This window comes from Peromyscus californicus, unplaced genomic scaffold (assembly GCF_007827085.1).
Source record: "Peromyscus californicus insignis strain IS unplaced genomic scaffold, ASM782708v3 Scaffold_7__1_contigs__length_154581171, whole genome shotgun sequence".
Lineage (NCBI taxonomy): Eukaryota > Metazoa > Chordata > Mammalia > Rodentia > Cricetidae > Peromyscus > Peromyscus californicus.
Genome location: NW_026294595.1, coordinates 12,004,162 through 12,029,888, shown reverse-complemented (window position 1 = coordinate 12,029,888; position 25,727 = coordinate 12,004,162). Strand labels below are relative to the sequence as shown.

At 52.5% G+C, this 25,727-nt stretch overlaps 2 protein-coding genes across 5 annotated transcripts in view; one reads left to right on the top strand and one right to left on the bottom strand.

Annotated features, from left to right (window-relative positions):
* On the top strand, positions 1–1,923 carry Brd3os (BRD3 opposite strand). Its single transcript, XM_052723032.1, has one exon. The coding sequence runs from the start codon at positions 1,016–1,018 to the stop codon at positions 1,268–1,270; it is 255 nt and encodes an 84-aa protein (XP_052578992.1). The 5' UTR covers positions 1–1,015; the 3' UTR covers positions 1,271–1,923.
* Positions 1,924–3,636: 1,713 nt separating this feature from the next.
* The window catches only part of Brd3 (bromodomain containing 3), a 32,020-nt gene continuing 9,929 nt past the window's right edge, over positions 3,637–25,727 (bottom strand). For 3 of the 4 annotated variants that reach the window (XM_052723030.1, XM_052723028.1, XM_052723029.1), the window contains exons 2-13: positions 23,035–23,341; positions 21,991–22,128; positions 21,126–21,273; positions 19,979–20,193; positions 17,848–18,219; positions 15,138–15,266; positions 12,662–12,853; positions 11,767–11,817; positions 11,175–11,416; positions 8,392–8,684; positions 7,316–7,441; positions 3,637–6,594 (exon numbers count right to left, since the gene is read on the bottom strand). In XM_052723030.1, the coding sequence (XP_052578990.1) occupies positions 6,479–6,594; positions 7,316–7,441; positions 8,392–8,684; positions 11,175–11,416; positions 11,767–11,817; positions 12,662–12,853; positions 15,138–15,266; positions 17,848–18,219; positions 19,979–20,193; positions 21,126–21,273; positions 21,991–22,128; positions 23,035–23,247 (2,235 nt within the window). In that variant the 5' untranslated portion in view covers positions 23,248–23,341 and the 3' untranslated portion in view covers positions 3,637–6,478. The remainder of the gene's footprint in view (positions 6,595–7,315; positions 7,442–8,391; positions 8,685–11,174; positions 11,417–11,766; positions 11,818–12,661; positions 12,854–15,137; positions 15,267–17,847; positions 18,220–19,978; positions 20,194–21,125; positions 21,274–21,990; positions 22,129–23,034; positions 23,342–25,727) is intronic. The other variant, XM_052723031.1, reaches the window with a different exon arrangement.

Here is a 25,727-nt window from a genome sequence, read left to right as displayed (position 1 = left end):
TGTTGTCTGCCCCGCCCCGCGGAGTAATCGATGGGTCCGTACGCAGCCAGTCCTCGGCGCTCGGCTCGCCACGCCTGCGACGCTGCCATGGAGACGTACGTAGCCGCAGCCCTCCTGGCCCTGCCCCGGACCTGGAGCATCTGCGTCACCTGGGCCACGCGTGTCCGCGAGAGCCGCTCAAGAAGGCTGCTCCGCTGGAGCGTCTGGACAGGGCCGGGCAAGCGATCCTTTTGCCAGAAGCAGGGGCGCGGGACGTGGGGCTTGCATCCTCCCTCCTCCCAGGAACTCTGCTCCATAGTTGAGGGACGCTTCTCGCACCAGCGGAAACCCTGGCACCACTAACCATCCGTGGGTTATTAAGGGACCCGCGATTGGCCCACACGCCTCACCTTTCTACCCAGCTCAGCTGGCCACATCTGTGAGTAGCTTCACTGAACGCTGGCCCATCGATGCTGCTCTTGATGGCGAGTACCGTGATGGGCCTGCTCCCGAGGCCCGACGGTTTCTTCCCTTTGCAGTGTCACCCTTGCTAAGAGAGGAAGACTGGCTGGAAAAGGACCTGCACCAGCACTAAGTACAGATTCCAACTGCGTTTTGAGTGGTGTGAACAAGTCAGCCCCTGCTTCAGACTTTACAATGCTCGTTCTCTCAGGACCCTGGATACATCTCCTTGAGCTCAGAAGCATCGCAGAGGCAGTGGACACCTAACAGGCCGCCAAGAGTGGTGTGGAGTCTCCATCAACGCTGTACAACTCTACTGTACAGAGCTTGGACCACAGCGCCAATCTGAACCATTTTCTGTCTGGAATGGCTCTCACATGGCTTCTGAACAGGGTCAGAGGTGTCTTGGCTTCCCCTGCCCTCCTGAGATCTTGCCCATGGGAGGTCTGAGCTGCCTACCTCCACTATTAAGTTGAACAGCCATCAAGGCTGTTGGCCAGCTAGTTAAAAGAGCAAAGCAGCCAGCCGCTTCTGACCTAGGAGAGCCAGGTGTGCAGGAGCCTGGGGCTGGGGGATGAGCGGTCGGGTCCCGCTGGCAGAGAAGGCCCTGTCAGAACGCTATGCCCGCCTCCGGTACAGGGACACTTCCTTGCTGATTTGGCAACAGCAGCAGCAGAAGTTGGAGTCTGTACCACCTAGTACATACCTGAGCAGGAGCCGCAGCATGTGGTACTCCCAGTATGGAAATGAGGCCATCTTAGTCCGAGACAAAAACCAGCTTGGGGTCTCTAAGGACACTGGCCAGTCTAAGTTTTGCTCAATCATGTAATTCCAGGGAGATCCTTAATGGCTATGAAGATCAAGACGTGGTATAAAAACTCAACACCCAAGAATATCACCCAGCTCTTTATCAATGGCACACTGCCGAGGCCCTGGCAATGCTTCCAAACAAAGAGAGAAGCCAGTGAGATGTCCCCAGCTCCTATGAGCTGCTTACCTGATACAGAATGGGTCAGGTCCAGGGTAAAGAGGGGACTCTGTTCCTGGAGGGTCTCAGATCTGTCAGTTCACTGCAGTGACATGTGAAAAGGGGCCAGAGCTGGGGTGGCATTCCAAAACCAAGAGTTTTAGTGACCAATTGCTATACATTACTGCATTGTGGTAGCACCCACACTGGTCTTGTATATAGGTGTGTTGTGTCCTAAACACCTTAAGTAAAACCCTCCAATTTAAAGCTCCATCTAAGTTGCCTGGGTTGATTCCAAACTTAATCGTGTGGGAAAGAGCATTTGCCCAATGGTGGAGCATCGGGACCTCCTTTCTATCAGGTTGCAGTGGTCTATCACATGTTCCACCTCAGTACACATGGTGTGGACAGCTGGAACATACTTGCCTATGTAGCAGTTCAAGTGTGTGGCTATGCAAATTCGGGGATGTGTTTTGTCAAAGTTGAGCCTTCTAAATAAACGTCTTAAGACTCTACCCTTTCTCATTTATCTTGGTGTGTAAAACCTTATTTGGCTTTCTGAAATAACAGTAATGGCTAATGATTGTTAAGAGCCCCAATACAGGGATACATAAAGCAAGCACGGTCCCTCCCTCAGGACAGCCACTGTCAGAAGGCATGCATGCCCTCTCACTCTGCACTGTGTGCTCAGTCACAAACTGCGCCAGTGGCATTATCCCCACTTGCACCCTGCTCTGCCCACTCCTCACCAGGCACTTAACTGGCACAGAGATGGCACCTGGCTTATAATCTATGCTAAGAGCATGTCTCACGCGTGGCCATGTTCACTGTAGTGTATCTCTGCAGATGTGCACGTTTGTACTAGGACCACCAGGACACAGTGCACTCCTCAAACACTTCACCCAGCCACAGACCTGGCTAGCTGGAGCCTCCTGAGGAACCTAGGTCACTTGGCTCAGTGGACTTCTGCAGTGTATTCTTGTACATTTAGAGGGGAAGCTCGTACAGTACAGGCTGGTTGGTCTGACTGGGAGGCCTAGCACTTGGAAACTGTTCCAAGTTCATTAGTTTGTCAAGCCTTTCAGTTCCATTGAAGTCCTGCAAGCAAGCTTCAGACTTATTGGCAATTTCTGCCACCTGCTGACACCTCACCCTAACCCAAGACCACATCAGACACAGCACTGACTTGGAGACAGGATTTGAGGTCACAGACTGTTGGAAGGGTAAGCACTTGTGAGGCAGCTTCATCAGGAGCGGGTGGCGCACAAGCATCAGGCCCCACGTAGGACACTGGGGAGTCACTAAGCTGCTTAGACTACAGGAAGATGCCATCTGTGTTTAGGAGGCCAGGCCAGTGCTGGAAGAGACTAGTCCGATGAGAAGGGTTAGTGTCAGCAAGAACGACCCATTCTTGATGGGGTGGACATGCCATAGGACCCAACATGAAATGAACCTCCCGCCCAGGCTTGATGCCAATGGTTTGGCCATTTGGAAAACTTTAGGGTCCTCATTCCTTCTTCATTATGTCTAAGCCACGGCACAGCCTGTTCTCAGGGAGTGCTATACGGTTCTGTATACATTCTCACCTACATTTCCACTGGGCTCACTACATGTGGAGGCCTATGCCAAATAACCTGGCAGTAGACTGCAGCAAGGTGGGGATGTAACAGACATTAGGTGAGACCATCTGAGGAAAGCCTTGAAGACAGTCAGTCCAAGTGAGGACTGCAAAGGACTCCCTGTCCCCCAGCACCATGACAGAAGATGGCAGCTACTCCAAGTCCTTTGCTGTTGTTCTGTGAAAGGGCTCCCACTCTTACTGTGTTGTGGACTGGCCTTAAACAATTCACAGCAGCCAGGCAGTGGTGGCACACACCTTTAATCCCAGTACTTGGGAGGCAGAGGCAGGTGGGTCTCTGTGAGATCGAGGCCAGCCTGGTCTACAGAGTGAGTTCCAGGACAGCCAGAGCTGTTACACAAAAAATGCTGTTTCGAAAAAACAAAAAACTAATAATAATGATAATATTAATAGTAATTCACAGCAGTTCTACTGCCTCAACCTCCCAACAGATTACAGGTATGTGTCACCACACTTAGCTCCGAGTGTTTCTCAAAGCCCTTTTTGGATGTTCTATGTAGTTCTACCAAGAGCTGTAAGAGGTAAAGTATGAGGAGCTTATCCCGTGCTCTTAGAAAGAGGCACCGCAGCAAAGAGCACTACGCAGACATAGCCTTTTTCCCCTTCTTTTTATTATGAAAACAAAACAAACACCCCAGGAGAAAGGTTCATGATTACCAGAGACACCAGAGTACTTCCTACCGTTTTTAACTCTGTGGTGTTGAGGCCGGCATTGCAAAAAACAAGCTAAAACTACTTACAATGGACTCATTTTCAGTAACTGACATTTACAGGAATATACTAGAAACGGCACTAAAAAGTTTTAAGAAAAGTTACGGTAAACTTGCATGCACATCATACAGAAAAGAAACATTTTAAATATATATATATAAAAAAGAAAAGCTTCTGGAAGTGTTACACCAGTAGCCGGGACAGTGATAAACAGGGTGACAAGGCTTTAACAGTGTGACAGCTGCAAAAAGACAAAGAAAACCACACAAGAAAATGTCTCCAGTCTGTAAGCGAGCGAAGTTACACAGCCCGAGGAGGCCTGCACCCCAAAGCCCACTCCTCGGCCTCCAAGACTCTGCCAAGTGCCCACCCCCACCCCTGCATGTGACCCTCAAGGAAGCTATGGACAGCTGCCCTCCACCTCTGTACAGGGCAAGCTAAGTCTCTGCAGCCTTTGTAACTCAGAAGAAGGGAATGGCAGTTACCCTGCAGCCTGGCATCGTGAGAACCAATGCCCTCCAAAACTCTGGAGACAAAACAGTTTATGTCTGGACAGAAAGCTTTTTTTAAAAAAAGTTAAAAGCACCAATTACAGAAGCTGCTCAGTAGGGACCAGTCGTGGAAATGCCAGACCCTCCATCCCCTGCAACCAGCTCTACACCACGGCCCCGCTGCTGGGATGCCACTCCAGGGCCGGACTCTGCTTGCCTAACAGCTCACAGAGGCACTCTGTGTATACCCAGCCACTGCGCCCTGCCTAGGCACGCTGGCTAGGCTGTCACGGTAGGCCACCAGAGACCCCATGTGAAGGCCTGTCAATTTCCTCATGTTTATTTCTTACAGTCACAGCTTAAATATTCTATTAAAGATCTGTTTAAAAAATACCTTTGAAGAACAAGGGTAACTTTAAAAAAATGGAACCTTAAAATCCACTTATATTTTTATTATAAACAAAACTGGCTTACAAGTTTAACAAACTGGCTGATAACTCACCAGGCGTCTAGACATGGCAGTCAGCCAGCCACTTCCCGAGCTTGACACCCACTACCTGTCCACATCCACAAGGGCTGGTGGAATTGACTTTAGGTATTTTAAACATCTCCCATGTAGGGATGTTGAGGATGAGTCCTGGGCTCTGCCTAGAAGCAATGGAAGAAACTGCAGGGACCCCCACCACAAGTAAAACCACCCAACACAAGGCTCTGCACTTGGCCCTTTGAGGTGGGGGGTCAGAAGAATCAGTTTCCTGGGCTAACTGGAAATTCTTGAACAGGGACCCCTGCGGTCAATCAGGCTCACCTTTGCCCCCGTCCAAAGTAGGGAGGTCAGGAAGAGAGCCTCCACAGGCTGGAGAGGCAGGTACTTACAGGCCGGGGAGATTGGCCCGTGTGCTCCTGCCTGAGGCCACAATGCTCAGAGCTAATCCAGGCTGACCCTGAATTCCAAAACCGTTTGGAAGCCTCAAAAACAACAAACTGAGAAGTTTCTGTTAAACTCTGTATATTATTACTTTTTACAATAGAAAATTAACTGTCAAGACCTTGGCCTGATATACATCGCTTTTCTCTCAGCTTACAAAACGTGTGTTGAAGAACCGAGGTTCCCTCCGTTGATGTTAGCAAGAAAGAACTGGACAGACAACATAAAATGAGGATGTGCTGCAGCCGAAGGGTGTCTACACTTGTAAAGTCCCCAAATTTCATTTAAAAAAAAAAAAAAAAAAAGCCAACGAGCCCAGAGAGCCCAGACGTGATGAGCACCAGAGGGGCACACCGCCACAGGACCGATCTTCTCACCACGGGTCCAGTCTCCTCGTCGCCAGAGGCCTGCATCTCCACTACTTCTCCTAATGCACTTATTTATGGTTTTTTCTTTTCTTTTTTTCTTTTTTTTTAAAAATGACCAATGATGTTAATAAATAAAGTATTTATATATACATAAAACTGGGGAGGTGGTTCAGAGTGTGAGGCGGCGGCAGCCAGGCAGCGCTAGCAAAGTGGGGCACGCTGGGCTGGACTTCTGTAGAAAATGGATGAACTTACAAAAAAGTTTTTTTGTTTTTTTTGTTTTGTTTTTTTTTAATCTTTTTGTTTTTTGTTTTTATTCCCTTAAATTGAGGTAAAAGTTTCGGTGTCCCGAAACCTGCACGCTGTACACACAGCCATAGGGCTAGAGAACTCAGCACCCCTCTTCCTCCACGCCCAACTCAGAGGTGGGAGGCTCTGGTCTGCAGCTACGAGGACCCTCCGCTGGGGCCCAGCCTGGTTTCCGTGGGCTGACACATCTGTCCTCAGCCCCTGCAGAGAGAAGTAACCTGCTGGTTAGTGTTCTCACAGCTTTCAAACACAGAACCCATTCCAGAGCAATACCCTTGAAAGCTTCCTTCAAGTTACTAAGGGCGAGGCTGGGCCTAGAGAGGTACTGGGCAGGTCCAGCCACGCCTCCCGCTGTGTCTATGGTTATCAGGTTAGCATCCCAGGCCGCAGTCTCCAAAACAACTAAACCAAGCTGCAAAGGCATTTCCCGCCGAGCTCGGCCCTCTCTTGGGGTCTGGTGCACGTGCGAGGCTCTCCGCCCTACCGGAGCACAGCTGGAAGAGATCATAACACTGAAGTCAAAGAAAACCTGCACACCATGGAACGAAAGTATATTAACCATAGGAGGGGACACTGCAGTCGGCGTGTGCCACGTCCATCTGTCCAGCTCTGCTCAGTCCGAGATCACTCTGAGTCACTGCTGTCGGAGCTGGACCCGCTGGAGCTGCTGCTCGCAGACTCAGAGGAGCTGCTACTGCTGAGCCTCGACGGGCCTCCCGAGGGCGCTGAGCTGGATTTCTCTGCAGGGACACAAGGGAGGCCCTCGCTGAGCACTGTGTCATCAAAAGTGTTTGCACCACCACCCTGCCATAGGTTGTCTGTGTCTTGACCCAGAGGTGCAGTACGTATTTGAAGGATGCCCATAAAGTAGCATTCAGTGGCCACATGGCCGCACTAGGACACATGTCACAGACCCTCACAGCCCTATCTGACACCAGGAAGATGGGAACCACAAAACTATAGCACTCAGTTGGTATGCAAGCCTAGGTGGGATCCCAACTGACCAATGGTCTCAGACTCTGTCCACTGCCTACATCCTAGAGCATCTCTGAAGCCAAAGGAAAAAGGTCTCGGGCTCCAGGAGGAGGAAGAGACAAAAATATCTGCTCACCTAAATCTAAGGCCTGGGCTGGAGGCAGAGCTTGCCACTGTAGCAATTAACATGTTGGGTTAGGAAGTCAGAAATTCACTGCTTCCTTCAAACTGGTGATTGACGCTCAGGCGTGAGGAAGTAGCAGGGATGGATCCCAGGCCCTCGGCATTGAAGCCAACCCCGAGGAGTTCTTTCCAAGAACTCAGCTGCATAGGCCTTTAGCAAGCACACACGCATGATTCTGCAACCGCCCAAGGGCCCAGGATGCCCCACCCCCAGCTGCGGTCTAAGAGAAGCTAGGAGGTTGACCACACTCTCCTGGCCCTTGTGAATGCTGTCCTCTGACAGCAGAAGGCCTGGATGGTTACCTTTCTTAGTGGGTTTCTTGCTGTTCAGTTGTCCACTGACATCCTGTAGCCGCTTCTCCAGCTCCTTTTTCTTCTCCTGAGCTAGCTCCTCTTTTGATTTGGCTGCCTGCTTCTTCCCGCTTGTTGCTGTAGAACGGCAGGTGAACAGTGAGACATTCCCTACAGCTGTGCCAGAAGCCAGTACGCAACCAGGTGGCCAAAAAGCCCCAGCCCCACACACTAGTGCATGCACCACCCGCCCTGCTGCAGGATCAGCAAGGTGCGGAGCTGTTATCGGGTCCCTGTGTAGCAGGAAACATGGAGACCTGGAACCATCATGATGTAGCTTCTGAGTCCTCCCTCATCGCTCCACCTCACCAGAGTCCGGAGCCTGGGCTATGACTTGTCCTCTGCTCCCATGGAAAGAGCACAGACTCTGTCTCAGTCCTACTCCAGCACAGCTAGTCTCTCCTGCCTGAGCCACAGAGACTGACATGGTCTGGGAGAGTTCAGCCTTCACCATCAGATTCCTGTATCATTATCACCCTTAAGTCAGTCTGTTCCGGAGTAAATGAGAACCAAACACATGTGAGCAGGTTGGCATGACCCTAGACAGTGAGGGGCTGCCTTGGGACTTCCCTTCCTCCCAGCCTCTAGCACCTGCAGACCCTGGCAGTGACTGGTTCCTGTTTGGTGAAACCATCAAATTCAGGGTGCACTTTACCTAGGGTCAGAGTCCATCCAGTGGGGATTCCGGACACTTGATCAGTCAAGGGAGTGAGACTTTTCCCTGTAGCCAAAGCCCCAGATGCAGCCTTAGGAAGGGGTGTGAGAAGGGCCCTAACTAGACCTGAATGAATGGTAAGCTAGGCCAATCCCAGGTCCTACCTTTCCACTGCAGGCCAGTTAAGGCCCAATAGGTATCTTTCTTACCAGAGAACAGGGAAGAGGACATGGGGGCAGGCTGTACTGGCTGAGTGCAGATGTCCTTGGGGCCTGTGGTGAGCAGGTAGGCTTAGACAGCAAGGCAGCTGTGAGTCAGTGCCCACTCTCAGGGAATGGAGGCTATGAGCAACATGCTCTGCCAGAAAACTTACACAATGGTTTCCTCTGCTTTTTCTGTAAACAAGACTTGACATATCTCTCCAGTTCCCGTAGTGTGGTTGGCTTCAGGGTCTCAAAGTCAATCTCAATCTCATCTGGGTTTGAGTCCCTGAGCGAGGGCTCCCGGGACTGGATGATGTGCACCACACGGCCTAGCTTCTCGCCAGGCAGCCGGTTGATGTCCAGGCTGAGTTGCCGCTTTTCATCATAGCTCATGGGCAGGCCCTCCTCCTCTTCCTCTGAGTCATAGGATGCAGATGCCTGCTTGCCACCCTTCTTTAGCTGTCTGAGGCAGAAGACAGGGAGCCATGTGACACTGAGTCTCAGTTATCTGTCCCACCACCTAGCCCTCTTCCTTCTCCACTATAGACTGCCCTCTTCCCTAGGGGTGTACCCTAGGTACTTCAGGAGCAAGAGCTGGGCAAACTCTCTGAGGATGGATGTCTAGTCTGCCCGCTACAGACAGGCAAGACCGTACTTCAGGGCCACAACAGGTGTTTCCTGGCTGAGGGCCCGCCCAGTCAGGAACTACCTCTCAAACCCAACAGGTCAAAAACAGATCTCCACATTCAGATAATTTAGAATACGGCCGGAAGAGGAAAAAACAGGGACAGAGAGAGTGATAACATGGTAGATGAAATCCAAGTGTGTCAGTTATTACATTAAATGCAAGTGGCTGACCTACCAGCTAAAAGGAAAATGGTCAGACGAGAAACAAGACCGTTAGTGCCAGTTAAAGCGAAGGAGACGGGAAAACACACCATACAAACCTCAACAGGCAGAATGGTGGTCAATTCAAAGGGAGTGTAGACTGCAAGAGGAGACCCTGTCTCTGAAGAGGTGGGAAAGCCCTAAAACGGCTGTATTACATTCTTACAAAGAGGGCTGTAGGGGTTGGTGGGATGGCCTAGTGGATGGAGGCTTGATAACCTGAGTTCAATGCCCAGTATACACACACAGTGAAACGGGAGAAGCCCCTCTGTAAAACTCTTCTCTGGCCTCCACATGTACATTGTGGTGTATACACAAACACACACACTCAAATACATGTGATTTTCTAATGGTTTATTGAGACAAGTTCTGACTACGTAGAACTGTCTTGGCTGTCCTGGAATGTACTATGTAGACCAGACAGAGGTCTGACTGACTGCTCCTGCCTCCTGAGTGCTGCAACTGAAGGCATGAGCCATCACACCTGGCTTGCTCTCAATTTAAATTTAAAATTAAGCTTTAATTTTTGTAAGTTAGCAGCCAGCCTGGTTTACACAGTAAGTTCTGGGACAGACAGGGACACAGAGAGAGACCCTGTCTCTCTCTCTCTCTCTCTCTCTCTCTCTCTTTTGGGTTTTTCGAGACAAGGTTTCTCCGTGTAGTTTTCGTTCCTGTCCTGGATCTCACTCTGTAGACCAGACTGGCCTCAAACTCACAGAGATCCGCCTGGCTCTCCCTCCCGAGTGCTGGGATTAAAGGCGTGCGCCACCACTGCCCCCAGCCCCTGTCTCAAAAAAAAAAAAAAAAAAAAAAGATTAAAAGCAACAAGAAGTCAGGTCAAGCAATATTATCTGGAAGAGAGACTGAATACATTGACAAGAGTCTACACCATGAGTCAACTGTCCATGAAGATGCTTTAGTCCTACAGGTGTACGCATTAAAGCCAGGCCACAAAATGCAGAGTGGAAGAGTCCCACAACACACTCAACCCCCAGGAAATGGGGGAAAAAGTAAGCAAGTAAACAGTCTTAAGTGTTCCTAATTGAAGTCGGGCAGTGGTGGTGAACACCTTTAATCCCAGCACTCAGGAGGATCTCTGAGTTCGAGGCCAGTCCAGTCTACAGAGTGAGTTCCAGGACAGCCAAGGCTACACAGAGAAACCCTGTCTCAGAAAAAAAAAAAAAAAAAGTCCCTAATTACTCTGGAATATTATATCCCACCATTTCAGGGACCAGAATTAACAGGGATACCAAACCCAGCAAAGACAGTATGAGAAAAACTGACTTCTGCATCCCTTCCAGGAGAGGGAGAAGACAAGAGAGTCCAAGGCAGGTGGGAACAGAGACTGCCTGCACCGTCTCTGGGCTGATGGTCTCAGGGCTGCACACACCTTTCTCCTGAATCCAGGCACTAAAGCCTTCCCACCTCAGCCACAAGCAGCTGTCAAAGCCTCTTTCTCTGCTGCCACCATCATTCTAAGGCAGTGTCCTCACGTCCGTGACTGCTGCCCATGGACTTGTCCTCCACAATGGCCAGAATCAGACCTTCAGTAGTCTCTGGCTCCCTCCCTCTGAGGATGCCTTACCAGAGCAGGGCACCTTGGCAGTCCACGCTTAGCCTTTCCAGGTGTATCAATTCCACCCCAAAGGAGCTTGTCTGCTAGCCTTGCCTGAGGCTCTGCCCTGAGCGTCTACTGCCCACCTGCTCAGAGCAGCTGCTGCTTCCACCTAGCTAGAGAATCCTCTCTCCTGCTCTTTTTCCTCCTTCAACCCCCTGCCTACCAGGTGCACCAGAAATTAGAGCACTTGGCTCCACAGTGAAGCCCCTTGGCCCACATCAAGGAAAGGTCCCAAACACCAGAAGCAACGAATGCCTCCTCTGGCAGACACTCTAATGCCCAGCAGAGCCAGCCAGACAGGTGAGGATGACCTCTGCTGCAGGCCCCAGAGGCACCCAGTGGCCCCGAAATCCCAACCCAGTTTCCACGTAGCCAAGGTGCAAAGTCCCAGATCTGGCAGTCCTTGTGACCTGAGGTGGTCCGAGAGCCTGGCAGGTGGTCACCCACCTGCTGGCTGTGGTTGTGCTATTGGCCTTCTTGGTGGGAGCCTTCTTCTGCTGGGCCTGCTTAGCTGGTGGGGCGGCCTTGGCCTTCTTCTCCTCCTCAGACTTGGCCTTGTGCTTCTCCTTCTCTTTGTCTTTGTCCTTGTCTTTCTTCTTCTTCTCCTTCTCCTTCTTCTCCTTCTTCTTCTTTGGTTTGTTTACTGGGGCCTGAGACAAGGCAGCCAGCTGTTCATGCACGGCCTTCAGCTGGAAAAGAGCAGGCAGCTAAGCAGCAGTCTGGGTGGGCCTGCACCCCTGTGGCTGCCTCAGCTATGTGGGAAAAGCCAGGGGCATCTGGGCCCCACTCTGCCTTTGGAAGCCAGAGAGATGTAGGGAAGCACTTCACAGCCCACTCTGCCCCTCTCTCAGTGCCTGCCGGTGAGTCACTTCACCTTCTGAACATGTTCCCTGACCTGTGGGGGACAGGGGCCCACCTCCCAGGGTGGCTGCCCACAGGCTGGGCTTGGGGCAGGTGACACAGGAGGAACTGGCGAGAACAGCTAATGCTTTCATTGTTAATGCTTATCTTTCAGATGACCGGACTAGAGTGTGAGCACCTGCACAGAGGAGACATTCAACAGCTGATCCTGGAAGGTTCCGCAGCCAGTCTGCGGGATCAAAGTGAGACAATGGCAGCAGCCCATCCTCCTGGTGCCCACCAGCAGCCAGCAAGGCAGAATGCTGCACTTATGTCTCGGGGAGGAGGACTGTGACCCATCTCGTACAGGGAAGCAGGTACCCTGTGTGGCTCCTGGGGATCTTGGGGAAAGCTACACAGCCAACAGGGGAGGGTATCATTCACTGGGAAGGACTCATCCGGTCCTAAAGGCCACACCACAAGGCCAATTCCCTGCTCCATGTCCTCATCACCCCAGAATCTGACATGTAGCTCCATCTGGTGAAAGATACTCTCCTCTCCTGGCCCTGCCTCCCCCTGGAGCTACCTGCTCATGCATACTACTTTGCCTTGGTGGCTGCATCCTGACTTCACGGGGCTGGCTATCACCCCCTGGGAAAATAGTTCATATTCTTGGGCTGATCCTCAAAACAAGTCATGTCATTCTGCATACCAGGGAGACTGAGGCAGAAGAGAGCATGGGAGGAACAGATCTGAGCTCCAGGCTTCTTGGAGCCTGCAGCACACCCACTGTAGCCACTCCTTAAAAGGCATCACTGGGCCTGTGTATGACTTCCAGGTCTTTTGGGAGGACCCTGCCCCCGAGGTGTCCAAGAATGTCTCAGACACGCAAGTGCTTTCGGCCCCCTGTGTGCTCTTGGGTGTCAGGCTCCAGCCTCCTCAGACCCAGGAAGGTGCTGTGAGCAACCCCACCAGAGACCCCTCTAAGAGCACTACGGACAAGAATTGCAGCAGCTGGAGAAAGGGACAGGTGATGGCAGACAGGCTTGGTGGTCCGTACCCAGTGGAAGCAGCACAGAGGTGGCGGTCCTCACCTGCTCCTGCAGCTCTGCCAGCCGAGTGGCTCGCTCCTCCTCTGAGTCTGAGCTGCCTGAGTCTGAGGAGCTTTCCTCGCTACTCCGACTGCTCTCAGCACCTTTGCTCACTATAGGGGCTGTGGGAGCGGGCAGTGCAGGTGCCTCCATGGGCTCATCAGGCATCTTGGCAAACCTCATCTCAAACACATCCTGGGGAAAAAGAGGGACAGCTGAACACCTATACACCCACAAGACAGCCCCTCCAGCATGTAAGATGCCTCTGAGCTGCACCACACCATACACAGCTCAGGCTCTACCAAGGGACAGGCCTGCCACCTTCCTTTGTCCCCTTCTATCCCCAAGCAATTCCCAAGTGTAGGCCTAGAATGAGGGAAAGAGGCCAGCCAATCATAGACCTGGTTTTCTGGGGCCTGGCATGCAGCTCCTCTGGCTAAATCTGCAAGCCTGTGTAGGAGGCAAGGGCAGCCCTGCAGCCCTGGGTGCCAGGCTCCTCAGGAATGCCCCTGTTAACAGGAGTGCCTTTCCTTCAGTCCTCAACTCCAGCAGGGACCCTAGCCACTGGAAGCTGGCTCCTAGCTCACCTATCTCCCTCCTGGGGTTTTACTGCAGTGGCACATCTCACACACCAGTTAGTGCCCAAATGTGCAAAGCCATACCTAGAAAGCCCCTCACAGCTCCCGCAGGACTGGACATTCTATCCTGGGGCAGACAGGGAGGAGGGGGCCATGTGGAAATAAGGCGGTGGCGGCATTCCCTCTGCCTGCCTCATATACTAGGCCCACCCAGACAAGTATGAGATGCACGCACGTGCACACCTACCATGCTGGAGCCCAGCTTCTGAAAGTGCCTACTCTGAGTGTGTTCTTAGACTCCTCCAACCCTTAGATCCCCAAACTAAGAAGTCAGCGGTCTGGGAGGCTACTGCTGGCAGGTCATTATGGTGCTGGGCTCTAGCCCCAGTGCCCAGTTCAAACAGTTAACAGTGGTGACTACTGAACAGCACTGATAACAAAGCTCCTCCAGCCTCTGGGGCTGGGTGGCTAACAATCACCTTCGACAGGGCAGCTTGCCTTTAGTAGTAGCACAGTGCCCTTCGACATTGCATGACGAAGCCTTTGGAGTCCAAGTACAGCAAGCAAGGTCTCAGCAGTAGACAGGCCCTAAGGCTGCCATTGCACGTAAGGGACCTCCATAACTACTGTGCCCTGTTCCCCAGCAGTGCCTGGCCAGAAGGAGCAGGGTACAGCCAGCACTGGAGAGACCTCATGCCTCACAGAGGTCCACTTTCCCTCACAGGGGGCCATTTTCAAAGGAAAGTGGGAAACATTAAGAGGACAGACAAGTGGGGAAAGTCTTTGCCTACCAATCCTTATAACTAAAGACGGCTGTTAGAGACCCCAGGACGTGTCTGAGCAAGGGACTAAGACACTCTCTTAGAACATTCTGGGTCCTAAAGCCAAGTGCCGTGGTACACCTGTAATACCAGAACTCAGGAGACTGAAGCAGGAGGATCGCCATAAATTCAAGGCCAACCTAAGCTACAGAACCAGACTCTGTTTGAAAGATTTTTTTTTTAAGTTTTTATTTTATGTGTATTTTGCCTGCACGTATGTATATGAACCACATGCATGTAGTGCTCACACAGGCCAGAAGAGAGCATTGGATCCCCTGGAACTGGAGTTATAGATGGTTGTGAGCCACCATGCAGGTGCTTGGAATCAAACTCAGGTCCTATGCAAGAGTAATAAGCATTCTTAACGGCTTAAGCCATCTCTCCAGCCCCTCAGACTCAGTTAAAAACAGCAACAACAACAAACAAAAAACCAACAATCAAACCAAAACAAAACAAAAAACCCCCAAATCAAAATCACAATGTTCAGGTGCTGTTCTATGGTCCTTGGCAGTACACCGTATGTATATACAAGCGTTTACACATGCTGGGTGAAACCACGTGGATTGCTCACACTTGCACCAAAAACTATGTCAGAACACTCTGGTCTCCTCTTAAGACAGTCTGTGGTTTTTCTCTAACACACAGTCACTGTCATTCACTGTAAGCCCACCCAGCCCTGCTCTAACACCTCAGCAGAATGGACACCTGCCAGCCCCACTAGGGTACACCAGCCCCAGATGGACAGGTTCACCTGTGGTGATACCCTGCAGGGCAGCTAGGCATGGGCTCTTGCAGCCACAGGGGCCACTGCCTACTTCCCACCTTCCCATCCCAGCCTGAAACTTCCAAAATCAGGCTAGCCTCTTCACCATGTATCCTGGAATCTGCTCTAAGCCTAGCAGGATCTCACTGCCACACAGGCAAAACAGGCTGTGGAATTAAGGCTCCTCAGAGGCCTGCCTGATGCAGATGCTTCTGAGACACCTGCATTACCCAGTTTACCCACACTATGTCTAAGAGCTTCAACACCCACAGCATAACTCAGCTGTTAAATAACACTTACACCCAGCCCTGGGTTACCTGGAGCTTTCTGGCCATGGCCACCACTTCGTGGTCTGGAGGGTTGTACTTATAACAATTCGAGAACATTAACCGGATATCAGCAGCGAAGCCCTGTGCATCTGGGTACTCGCGGCTGTCCATTTTCCTCTGTAACAAGCAACAAGTGTGAGCAGATGGCACTAACCAGACCATGTAGGAGACAGACTCGGATCCTCAGAACTTCCTCCGGCAACCAAGGCAATTGCCAGTCAGGACATCTGGCAATCAGCTTGGGTTAGAGTACTCAGAGGAGGGAGCCATGGGGGAAGGGGTAAGTGATGGTTCAACATGAAGCACCAGGGCTCCAAGGACAGAGCCACTGGATGGAAGAAACACTGGGAGCCAAGCCAACCCCACAGTCAACCCCACCTTCATCTAGTTTTTAGTTCCACATGGCAAATATCACAGAAGGGTCTGGCATTAGGGACTTTCATGGAATTTCAGGTAAAGATTCTGCCAATCTTGGGAAGCCCACTCAGTTTACTGAAGGAGACTTTGCTTTTCTTGTGAGGAATCCAGGAGCTGTTACCAACTTGCCTCTTAAGAGATGCCTTATGTCTTGGGCCCAGAGGCAGCTCTGAGTTTGTGAAGGGGTGGAGGGCAGCAGGGGCCTGTGGAGCTGATGCTGACCAGTCACAGGGACCTGGTCACCCCGTAGCGAAGCTCCTTCAGACTCCACTGACGTCTAGTCCAAGGAGTCCCAGCAAAGGCAGGTTGGGTGGGGTCACACAGGCACACAAAGCTGGGCGGGGCAGATTGGTGGGGACTGGGCTGGCATACTTTAAGCTGTAGATGAGGGTGTGTGGCTCCTGTCTTGTGTGGAGACCAGCAGTCAGTGACCTAGGGGCTAAGCACCCACCCCAACCTCTGACTAGACATGGGTTCCCACACATTGGAGGGATCTCAATAACAGGCTTGGCCCTTGTGCCTGAAGACAACCATGTTCTCAACAGATGGCTGCTTGGAGAAAAGCCTCCTGGAGCTGGTATGAGACATGTCAGTACAATTTCCCCCTTAAGCTTCATTATTAAATTCTGTAACATAATGGATGCTGAACAGATGGTTCAGCGGTTAAGGGCACTTGTTACTTTTGCAGAGAAGCTGAGTTCAGTTCCCATCACCCACATGGTAGCTTACTGCCATCCATTAACTCCAGTTCAAGGGGACTCAACACCTTCTAACCTCTGTGGGCACCAGACATGCACAGTGCACATACACACATGCAGGCAAAACACTCATACACACAAAATAAATCCAGACAAACAAAAATGAAATCCACAACATAGTAAGGTATTTCTCTCTCCCTTTACTGCGTTGTCTTTAGAAATCGAGGCTGCCTTATACTCTTCTGCTAAAGTCTTTTCACGAGGTGTAACAGTCGGGCTCAGGCATGAAAGAGTCACATGGGTAAGCACCTAGCCTCTCTATAAGCCTCAGCAAAGCACACGGTGACTTCTCAGTAAACTGAACTCCCAAAGCTGCCTCATCTTGGACCCAAAAGCAAATGAGAGCCCAACCAAACAGAATTATCCTGTTGCAATACGTCCGAAACAGTGGAACCCCCAGCAAAGTTCCAGAACTCCACACAATGGCACAGTAGTGGCCGGGCAGGATAAAACAAGGCTTCCAGCAGCTTTGGGGTTACATGGTTCCCAGAGCCTGCTTCCTCACCCCAGCCCTGCTGGATAGGCCAGCTGCTTACTTCATTCTTACTCAAATGAGCACTGATCATACAGTGTTTCAGGTGGCCAGGCCTGCCTGACCCTGATATAACTTCTATTGGAGAGTCTACCTCAGGTATGATGAGGTCCAACAGCTGACACGATTGCCGTTGCAAGGATGCCTGGATGAAACACCCCACGATCCCACTATCTGGCTTAGAGAACGGGGCTGGTCTGCCTCAACTGGCAGGGGAGTCCTGGGAACTACCACAGAGAATTCCTCTAGGAAGGACAGAAGAACCAAGCCCAGCTCTGGGTCTGTCATCATCTCCCAGGCTCCTTCCCCTGCAAAAGCTCAAGTCCACTTTCACACCTGCCAGGCCCCGATCTGGCTGGACTCCAGCAAAAACCAGAATGAGACAATGGCTCTGGGAAAGCCTGGCATGGGGATGGCGCAGCTGAACTTGTGGCCTCAGTTCTTTGCCCATCTCTCTATACTTCCATCTTGGGTGAGGGCAGGGCTCAAAGGTAGCCAAGGGCTAAAGCAAGGTCCACCCCTGCTGGCCACCAGACTCCCACCTCTGCTGTGAGGTGCCTACACATCAGGGGTTTTGAGACAGGGCCTCTCTGTGTAGCCCTAGATATCTTGGAACGTGCTATGTACAGCAGGCTGGTTTCACACTCACAGAGATCTACCTGCCTCTGCATCAGCCTCAGAAGCAGACACCATTAAGAGCCCCCTTACCTGGTTATACAGAACTGGGGGACAGAAGGAAGAATTAATTGAACCACTGATCTATGTTTCACCAGAATAAATGACAATGGAGGGGCAGATTCGGACCAACAGGCCTTCTTCCCTGACCAGGCCAGGGTGTGGGCAGCCCAGCTCTCAAGGAGCAAGGGACATCAACAGAACAGGATCTGGAGGAGGTCAGAGTGGGCTCAGCCAGGCAGCATCACCAGGGCCAGAGAGAGTCTACTGGCTCTGGCTCTGGGCACCACCCTGCCCTCCACACCACCCCACTTACTTTGACTGTGCTGAGGTCCATGGGGTGCTTGATGATGTCGTGGTAGTCATGTAGCTCCAGTGCCTCAGCGTCCACTGGCTTGTAGAAGGGCCAAGCATAGGCAGCATGCTTCTTGGACAGCATCTCCCGGAGGATGCTGTCACAGTGCCGCAGATGCTCGGACAGCTTCCCCTTTTTACCCGCATGCTGTGGGACCTCACCATCTTCCAGGTCCTTCTTGGGAGGTTTGATGGGTCGGCCCCCGCTCTCCCGTCGAGCCACCACCTTGGCCTGCTTGGGCTCTGAAAGTGGCGGGGGAGACTCGCTCCGGCTGGCAGTGATGGCAGACGTTGTAGGTGTGGTTGTGTCCGCTTTCCGCTTCACGCCCTTTTTCTGTGACAACAAAGTAACGGTGAACTCCAGAAACAAGGAAGCGGACAGGGAGATGTGTCTCAGAGCTGCCACACCTCTGGAGTGGCAGACTGCCTGCCAGGCGCCAAGCTAGCGACCACATGCAGGGTCTGTCTCATTTCCTCCTCAGTTGTCCCCACAGTACAGAAGACACCGAGGCTCAGAGGGGCCAGGCCCCACAGTCCAAGGTCACACAGCTGGCCATGGTGAGGCTGGGACTCTCTCCCTCAGCCCTGAGGATTCAGCTATCCAGGTGGGTGAGCGTGCCACTGACCTGAGCAGCATGAGGTGCTGCAGGGAATTCACCAACATCTAACAAGCACCACAGACTGGTGCCAGAGACAGGGACTCCCTGCTTTAAAGACCAAGAGGAAAGTGCCAGCCCAGGCCCTGAGCAGGTGCTTCAAGGACAGACACAAATCGAGCAGAAGGAGGGGAGGCAGGAGGAGCATTCCAGGCTGGATGGGTGGGGGCAGCCTGACCAGGAGACAAGAAGCAGCCACAGCAGTTAGAGGCCAAGAGACTCCAAGGGCTGTAGGCAGGGACAGACCAGGCCTCTATCTGGAAGGCACAGGCAGTGCAGAGGGCTGCGAGGCCCAGGAGGTGCCACAGCCTCCCCTGGGTGCACCTGGAGCCAGCTGCACGCATACAGCCTCTGCCAAGGGACCTGAGGGGGAAGGGGGTCTCTGCCAGAGCCTGAAGAGCCCAACCAATAGGTATCACCAACTGAGACGGAACCAGGGTTTGGTATATATTGAGACCTGCTCAGTGGATTTCTCTTAGCTTGCTTAGGTGGGCAGAGAGGCCAACAGGAGCCACAAACTCTCAGGCCAGGTGATGGCGACAGAGCCTGCCACTGACGGCCCCCTGGTTACTTTCCCAGCCAAGCTACCACCCTCAGGCCGACAGGGGCACAAGCTGGCCATCCAAAAACATTGATGGGCACCTACAGGATGGCAAGCACCAAGCGCGAGCTGCAGAGGACCTGGGGTGGGAGGGCAGACTCGCTGTGGCAAACAGCCTGGCCAGGCACCACCGGGAAGTGCAGGCAGTGAAGGCCACAGGGAAGGGAAGGCAACGGAGGTGGCATTTTACCTTGGGAGAGCCATTTAACCCCTGAGCGCCCGTTTCCTCATCTGTAAGAGGGGGGACTACTGCCTGCCCCAGAGGGTCACTGTGAGGATCAAATTGAAGAAGATAACACACATGAGTGCCTGTTATGGGCCCTACTCAAAGCAGGAGACTCAACAGGTCTTGCCAACCCCGCACCTCACAGAAAGCCCCCACTCCATCTGGGCCCAAATAAGGCCCGGCCAGGGCAGGACAGTGTCCACTGTGAAAACTCCCAGCAAACAAGGGATAGCTGTGCAGGCCCTTACAAATCCAGGCTGGTGCCACTGGCCACCACTCCCCTAGGGATGACCAGAGATGACCTGACCCCTCTACCCTCATTACTCCCCCTGACACCTTCCACACCTTCCCCAATGGCTTGTAAAGGCCAGGGCTACCAGGCCGGAGAAGCTGGGGTTCAAGTCCAGCCCAGCCAGCACCAGCCATGTGACCTCTACCCCTGAGCCTCGGTCTTCTTGTCTGTGTAGAAAACCTTTCCAAACGGCTGCACCTGGAGAGGCAGCAGAGGTCCCACCTGTCCCAGGGTTGCCCCTGCTTCAGGAACTCTATGGGGCTGAGACCCCCCCGGCCGACCTCACCAGATAGCCACACAGGCCTCAGGGAAGCTCACCTTGACTACAGGCGGTGTGGGAGGGACCACAGGGACAATGGGTGTTGCAGGAGGAGGCGGTGCTGCAGCTGGGGGGACGGGAACCGATGTGACGTTTGCAGTGATGGTTGGTACAGGGGTGGCAGCAATGACGGGTGTCTGGGATACGGTGGGGGGTATGTTCTGGAAGGGGGCTGCTGGGGAGACCGAGGATACGGCTGCCACTTGTTGTGTACCTTCAAAGCAAGGACAGGGATCTCAACACAGTGGGCTCTGTATTTCCAAGCATCTGAGACCATGCCATCCAGCCATAGCACTAGGGCCTTCTGGGACAGACCAAGGTACCCTAGCTAGAAGTCTCTCTTCCTAGCCTTGGGGCAGGGGGTAGCCCTGCTGCCCAGGCAATGTTCACTGAGTGACTAGAAGAGGAAACCAGAGGAAGCCACAGAGCCAGCTCTGGGTGGAGAAACCCACTCAGAGCCCACAGCTAACTAACTGGCAACCCAGGACTCAGCCTTTCTCACAGCTAGCTGGGTTTCAGCCACTCCCTGCCCAGTCAGCCACTCTGTCTGACACATCTCTAGTCAATACCCACTCTCAGACCTGGTTGGACCCCGGACTGGCCCCATGGATCTGGATAATGATCACCTTGACTCTCTCCAGCCGAGAGACAAACTCCTTTAAACCAGACAGCAAGCAAGGCAAAGCCAATGCTAAGATCAATAAAAACAGGAGTGAAATGTGGGCGGTCAGCCAGACACATGACAGCAGCTCCAGCAATATCCTCCCTGCTCCAGACCAATCTGCACTGTCAAGCTCATCGTACGGCCCTTACCTGGTAGGCAGGGGACACAACTCAGGACCCAGGGACTCGCACCCGCTCCACTCACAGTCTCCGGGGGCCCAGGGACTCACACCCACTCCACTCACAGTCTCCGGGGGCCCAGGGACTCGCACCCACTCCACTCAGTCTGCAGGGGCCCAGGGACTCGCACCCGCTCCACTCACAGTCTCCGGGGGCCCAGGGACTCGCACCCGCTCCACTCAGTCTGCAGGGGCCCAGGGACTCATACCCGCTCCACTCAGTCTCCAGGGGCCCAGGGACTCACACCCGCTCCACTCACAGTCTCCGCAGAACACGCCTGCACACCTGCCTGCCTCCTTTTACCTGCACTCTGGGCTCCTGCAGCTGGCTTCCGGCCTTTGCCCTTTGGAACAGGGGGCAATAGTTCAACCTCCTCCTGAGGCATCTGGGCCACTTTCTGCAGAAAGATTTTCTCTAAGGCCTGGGCCATTAGCACTATGTCATCTGTGGGCTGAAGACAGAGAACCCAGGTCACTTGCCATGAAGGGAGCTGTGCACTTGCAAAAGACAATGTAGGTTGTAGTTCAAGAAAGCATTCAATTTTGTTAAGAGGCTTGGTGTAGAGGAAGGGCAAGAGCAGTATTTTTCAATGTGGAAAATCCCAGAAGAATAGAAACAAAGACAAAGTACAGAGATAGCCTTCACCAAGCAGAGAAAAGGAGCTTCCGCAGCTCGGCTCCAACACCTTTCCCTTTCACGCCGCTAAAAGATCAAATCCCCAAGCAGGGTCCCCTGTGACTTCAGCCATCTGTTCCTACACTGACCACTCTTCAGGGTTCCCAAGTCAGAGTGCTCTGTATAACACTTTGGGTGGCTGCCCATTGGGTCACAGCCTACTTGACTACCTCTCCTGATGGCAGGCTGGGCCCCCAGTTCTGCACCCTTGGGTTTTCCAAGGGTGGGGCTCTCAGGTCTCAAGACAGAGCCCATGTCAGTGACCTCTGAAAGCTGTCCAGTTTCCACTGACCCCCAGCAGGCCACTGGAATGGCATAGGGACTCACTGACCACAAAAGTGCCAGGGTATTGCCTGCTGCAACCCCCAAGAGCCAGGGCAGAGGGCCCAGACTCACAGGGCACCTGTGAACCAACGTCGTGCCAGGGACCCGGGCCTCCCAGTGCCAAGCTTGCTCCCTCAAGCAGCTCTGGGGCTCATGTTTTGTGTCTCACCTTGTTATAAATATAACAGTTTGTAAACATGGTGTTGAAGTCCTGCATACACTCACTGGCACTCCAATAATAATTATTTTCTAGTCTCTTCTTGATAGTCCCCATGTCCATTGGGTTTTTTATTATTTTATGATAATCCTAGGGAAAAGATGTTCAGAGGTGTTAATCAAAATAGTGTTATTCTCACATTTCCCAAGCACAGCAAAGTCCTCTTAAGTCAGCTGGATCGCAGAGCCAGACCCAGAGGCCTAAGAGCAGATAGAGCATGTGGTCTGAGGAGACTCTTGGCCAGTCCCAAACTCCTGCCAAACCTGTTCTCATGGGTTTCTCCAGCTGGGGGCAAACCCCAAGCTGGTCCACATGCACACAGAGCCAAACTCCCTGATTCTAAACCTGCAGGTGTCCAGGGCCCGAGCCGTGCACAGAACCAAACGAACCAAGTGCCTGCCCAGGGCTTCTTGCTGCAGCTCTTCAGGTGTTTCTATTTGTATCCAGATAAAATTTATGTGTGCACCGAAGGGGCCATCACCTGGAAAATAGGCCTTATTGCACACCTCACATCCAACTGTGAAAATTCTGATGAGTGTGCAGAGGCACAGCCCCTAGTGCATGAGATAAAGACTTGCATGGCCCTCTGCCTCAGGCCCCATCATCCTCTAGCCCAGCGGTCCTCAACCTTCCTAAGGCTGTCACCCTTTAATTATTCCACATGCTGTGGTGACCCCAACCATCAAATTATTTTCATTGCTACTTCATACTGTAATTTGGCTACTGTTATGAATCATAATGCAAATGTCTGTGTTTTCGGATGGTCTTAGGTGACTTCTGTGAGAGGATCACTAGACCCCAAAAGTTACCATCCACCGGTTGAGAACCACTGCTCTAGCCCCTTCTTTTTATTCTTTCACCATGGAAGCCATAGGTTCTCCCCACTTCTTGTACCCAGGGTAGCCACCCTGTTAGACCAATGGCTTCCTGAGGCACTGAGGCACAGACAGCACCTGCTGTATCTCAGACACCACCTTTGGGCTAAGGGCCACTCACAGGCAGGTTCAGCTTGATTGCATCCACAGGCTGGTAGAACGGCCAGGCAAACTGATGTTTCCAGAGTGTTTTCACCACCACGTTCTGCATGTACTGCAGTTGGTTAGTCTTTCGGCCAGGCTTGCTGGGGTTGGAGACCTCGGGTGGGGGAGGGTTCACAGGGCCCGGGGCTGCCGGGATCCCCGTGGGGGCAGCTGCTGTGGTAGTGGACATCCTCTGGCAGCTGTTCACTTGCTGTTACCGCAGCAGCTCAGAGAGGCACTCCTCACGGAGGCTTGGCATCCCATTTCGGGGCCCAATCAGGCACCTATAGAAGCAAACAGAGAAGCCATCACTCTGAGAGCCTCCACCTCAGCAAGGACACAACCTTCTCTACTGCCTCCACGTGTGGCTGTGGCACTCCTCAGAGCCACCCGGCCACCGGCTCCCAGAAAGGGAATGGGGAAGAGTACGAAGGACCTAGCCCCTTTCAGCTCATAGCCCCACTGAGTGGTTTGGGCTGGCTCAATTTTACCCAGATTCTCAACTACTTGGCTGTGGCAATGTTTTAAACAATTCAGGCTCAGAGAACTACAACATGTACTCAACAGCTTATATGAGAGATGAGCAACAACTAAAGTTTGCAGACTTAAAACCTAGCATAGGGAGCTAGGGCCCTGGGCATTCATTGCATGGCATGAGGTTCTAATGTAACCAGGAGAACCAGCTAGGGTTTGTGATGGTGGCCAGCTGTGACATGCCTGACCCTCATCCAATCAGAATGGTGAAGAGGGTGATCACAACCTGCGGTCCTCTTCGGTATCCTACTTGTGTGCTCAGTTCCTGAGCAAGACACATTCTACGACTTCAAGTCCCCTATCCTAGCTGTCAGGAATGCTGGCCACACATAGAGCTGGGGTGTCCATGACAGTTCTGCAAATCTCTGAAAAGCCAGGGTGATATGCAACACTGGTAGCATGCAGGGTGTCCCCACTCTACAGAACCCCTGCTCTAACTCTCACAGGGCACCTCCACTGCATAGTGTCCCTGCTGCATGGTACTCCCATGGCACAGCACTGACAAGGGAGCAGCACCATGCAGCAGAAACTCAACAGTGAGGATATTATAAAGCAGAGGTAGCACACAGTAGGACTACTGTGTACTGTGTGGCAAGAACACTGTAAGAATACAGGGTATATGTGTGTGTGTGTGGGAGAGGTGAGTGCCATACAGGAGGAACATGTGCAGGGATATATACAATTCCCTCAATATTCAAACCTCTTGCAGTCTGTTGACATGAGCACAACCATAGCCTAAGACTCATGGAGGAATGGCAAAGTCCTACCCACTCCCTGGGGTGAGACCCAGGCAGGAACAGCAAAGCCTTCTTCTGGTCCACGTGTGCAGAAAACGTCCACCGTAGCTTCCTCCCCGAGGCACTTAAGGTCTGTAGTCACTCTTACAGCAACTACTCCTGCTGAGATTAGCTCAACTTGTCTCCTTGGCCTACCCTGCCCCCTTATAGAGCTGTGTGTAATAACTCTACCGCCCCGTTCCACTGGACATAACGAACATGCTGAACTTTCAGGGCGCTGCAGCTTCTCCATCAAAAAGCCCAGTCCACCTGACTTTCAGCTATTTCTCCTCATCTGCCTGTCCTTTCTCCATTCCTCTGATACCCCCAGTCAGTTCTGTCCCTAGAACAATTGCAAGGACTCAGCAGCTATCTCCTGAGGAGGAAGCTGGGCAGCACCATGTGTGTACTGTGGACCCACTTCCACTGGTAAAGGCCTAGCCCAGGCTCCATGCTACACGTGGGGCCTGGTGCCTCATCTGTGAACCTGGTGTCTTTCAGACTTGTTTATGTTTATCACATTGGAACGGTTCAAGGCAATACCCAGAGGTGAGATGTCCAGTCAATTCCAAGACTTAGAGGTGGACCAGTGACGCTCCGAGTACTCTGGGGCTGGCTGACACCCTGCTAGTCCTTTCACATCTCACCACAGAGGTTGGGAAATGCTGCAATCTGAAGCATTTCTGGAGAAGGTTGGCTGCTGAACATTTGGTAACATCTACTCTCAGCAGGTTCCATTCCCCCCTCCCCGCCCCCAGCTCAGGGTAGAAAAGGTCTCAAAAACCTACATCAGACATGCGTCACCTGCCAAGCAGCTCTTTCTGCCCACTTACTGCATCCAAGAAGTGCTTCTGAGCATCTGGGGTGCCATCTGTCTGCACTGAGGCTCTCCAGGCATCATCCTGGGCACCCACAGCCTCAGGGAGAAGGCCAGTGGACAAGCAGCCCCTCCAACCTGTGCCAACAGCCATGAAGCTGTGTCCTCCCTCCCCAGGAGACCAAAGGCTACCTAGGCACAAGCCCATGCTATCTACCCACCAGGATGTCAGTTCCTACCTCCACACCACTTCTCACTGGGACCATGAGACAGTCCTGCCCTATACAAACGAGATGACCCTGTTAGCATATCGGATCAATCACTTGTAGATTCAAAACCCTGCTCTTGATTCCACACTAACCAGCAGAGACCCTGGGATGTGTAGCTGCTGTGGCCATGTTAGCCTTTATTATCCCTCAGGACCTGGGGCTCATGTCCTCTCAAGGCCTTCTTGGAACTTACTGAAATCTAAACAGCATGAGGCTGCAGGGCAGATGTTGAGGTAGCCACCCAGGGTTGTTAATTCATCCTTGCTACCTGCCA

Excerpts from the sequence above, each read along its gene's own strand:
- Brd3os (XM_052723032.1), top strand. The coding sequence starts at position 1,016 with ATGAGCGGTCGGGTCCCGCTGGCAGAGAAGGCCCTGTCAGAACGCTAT.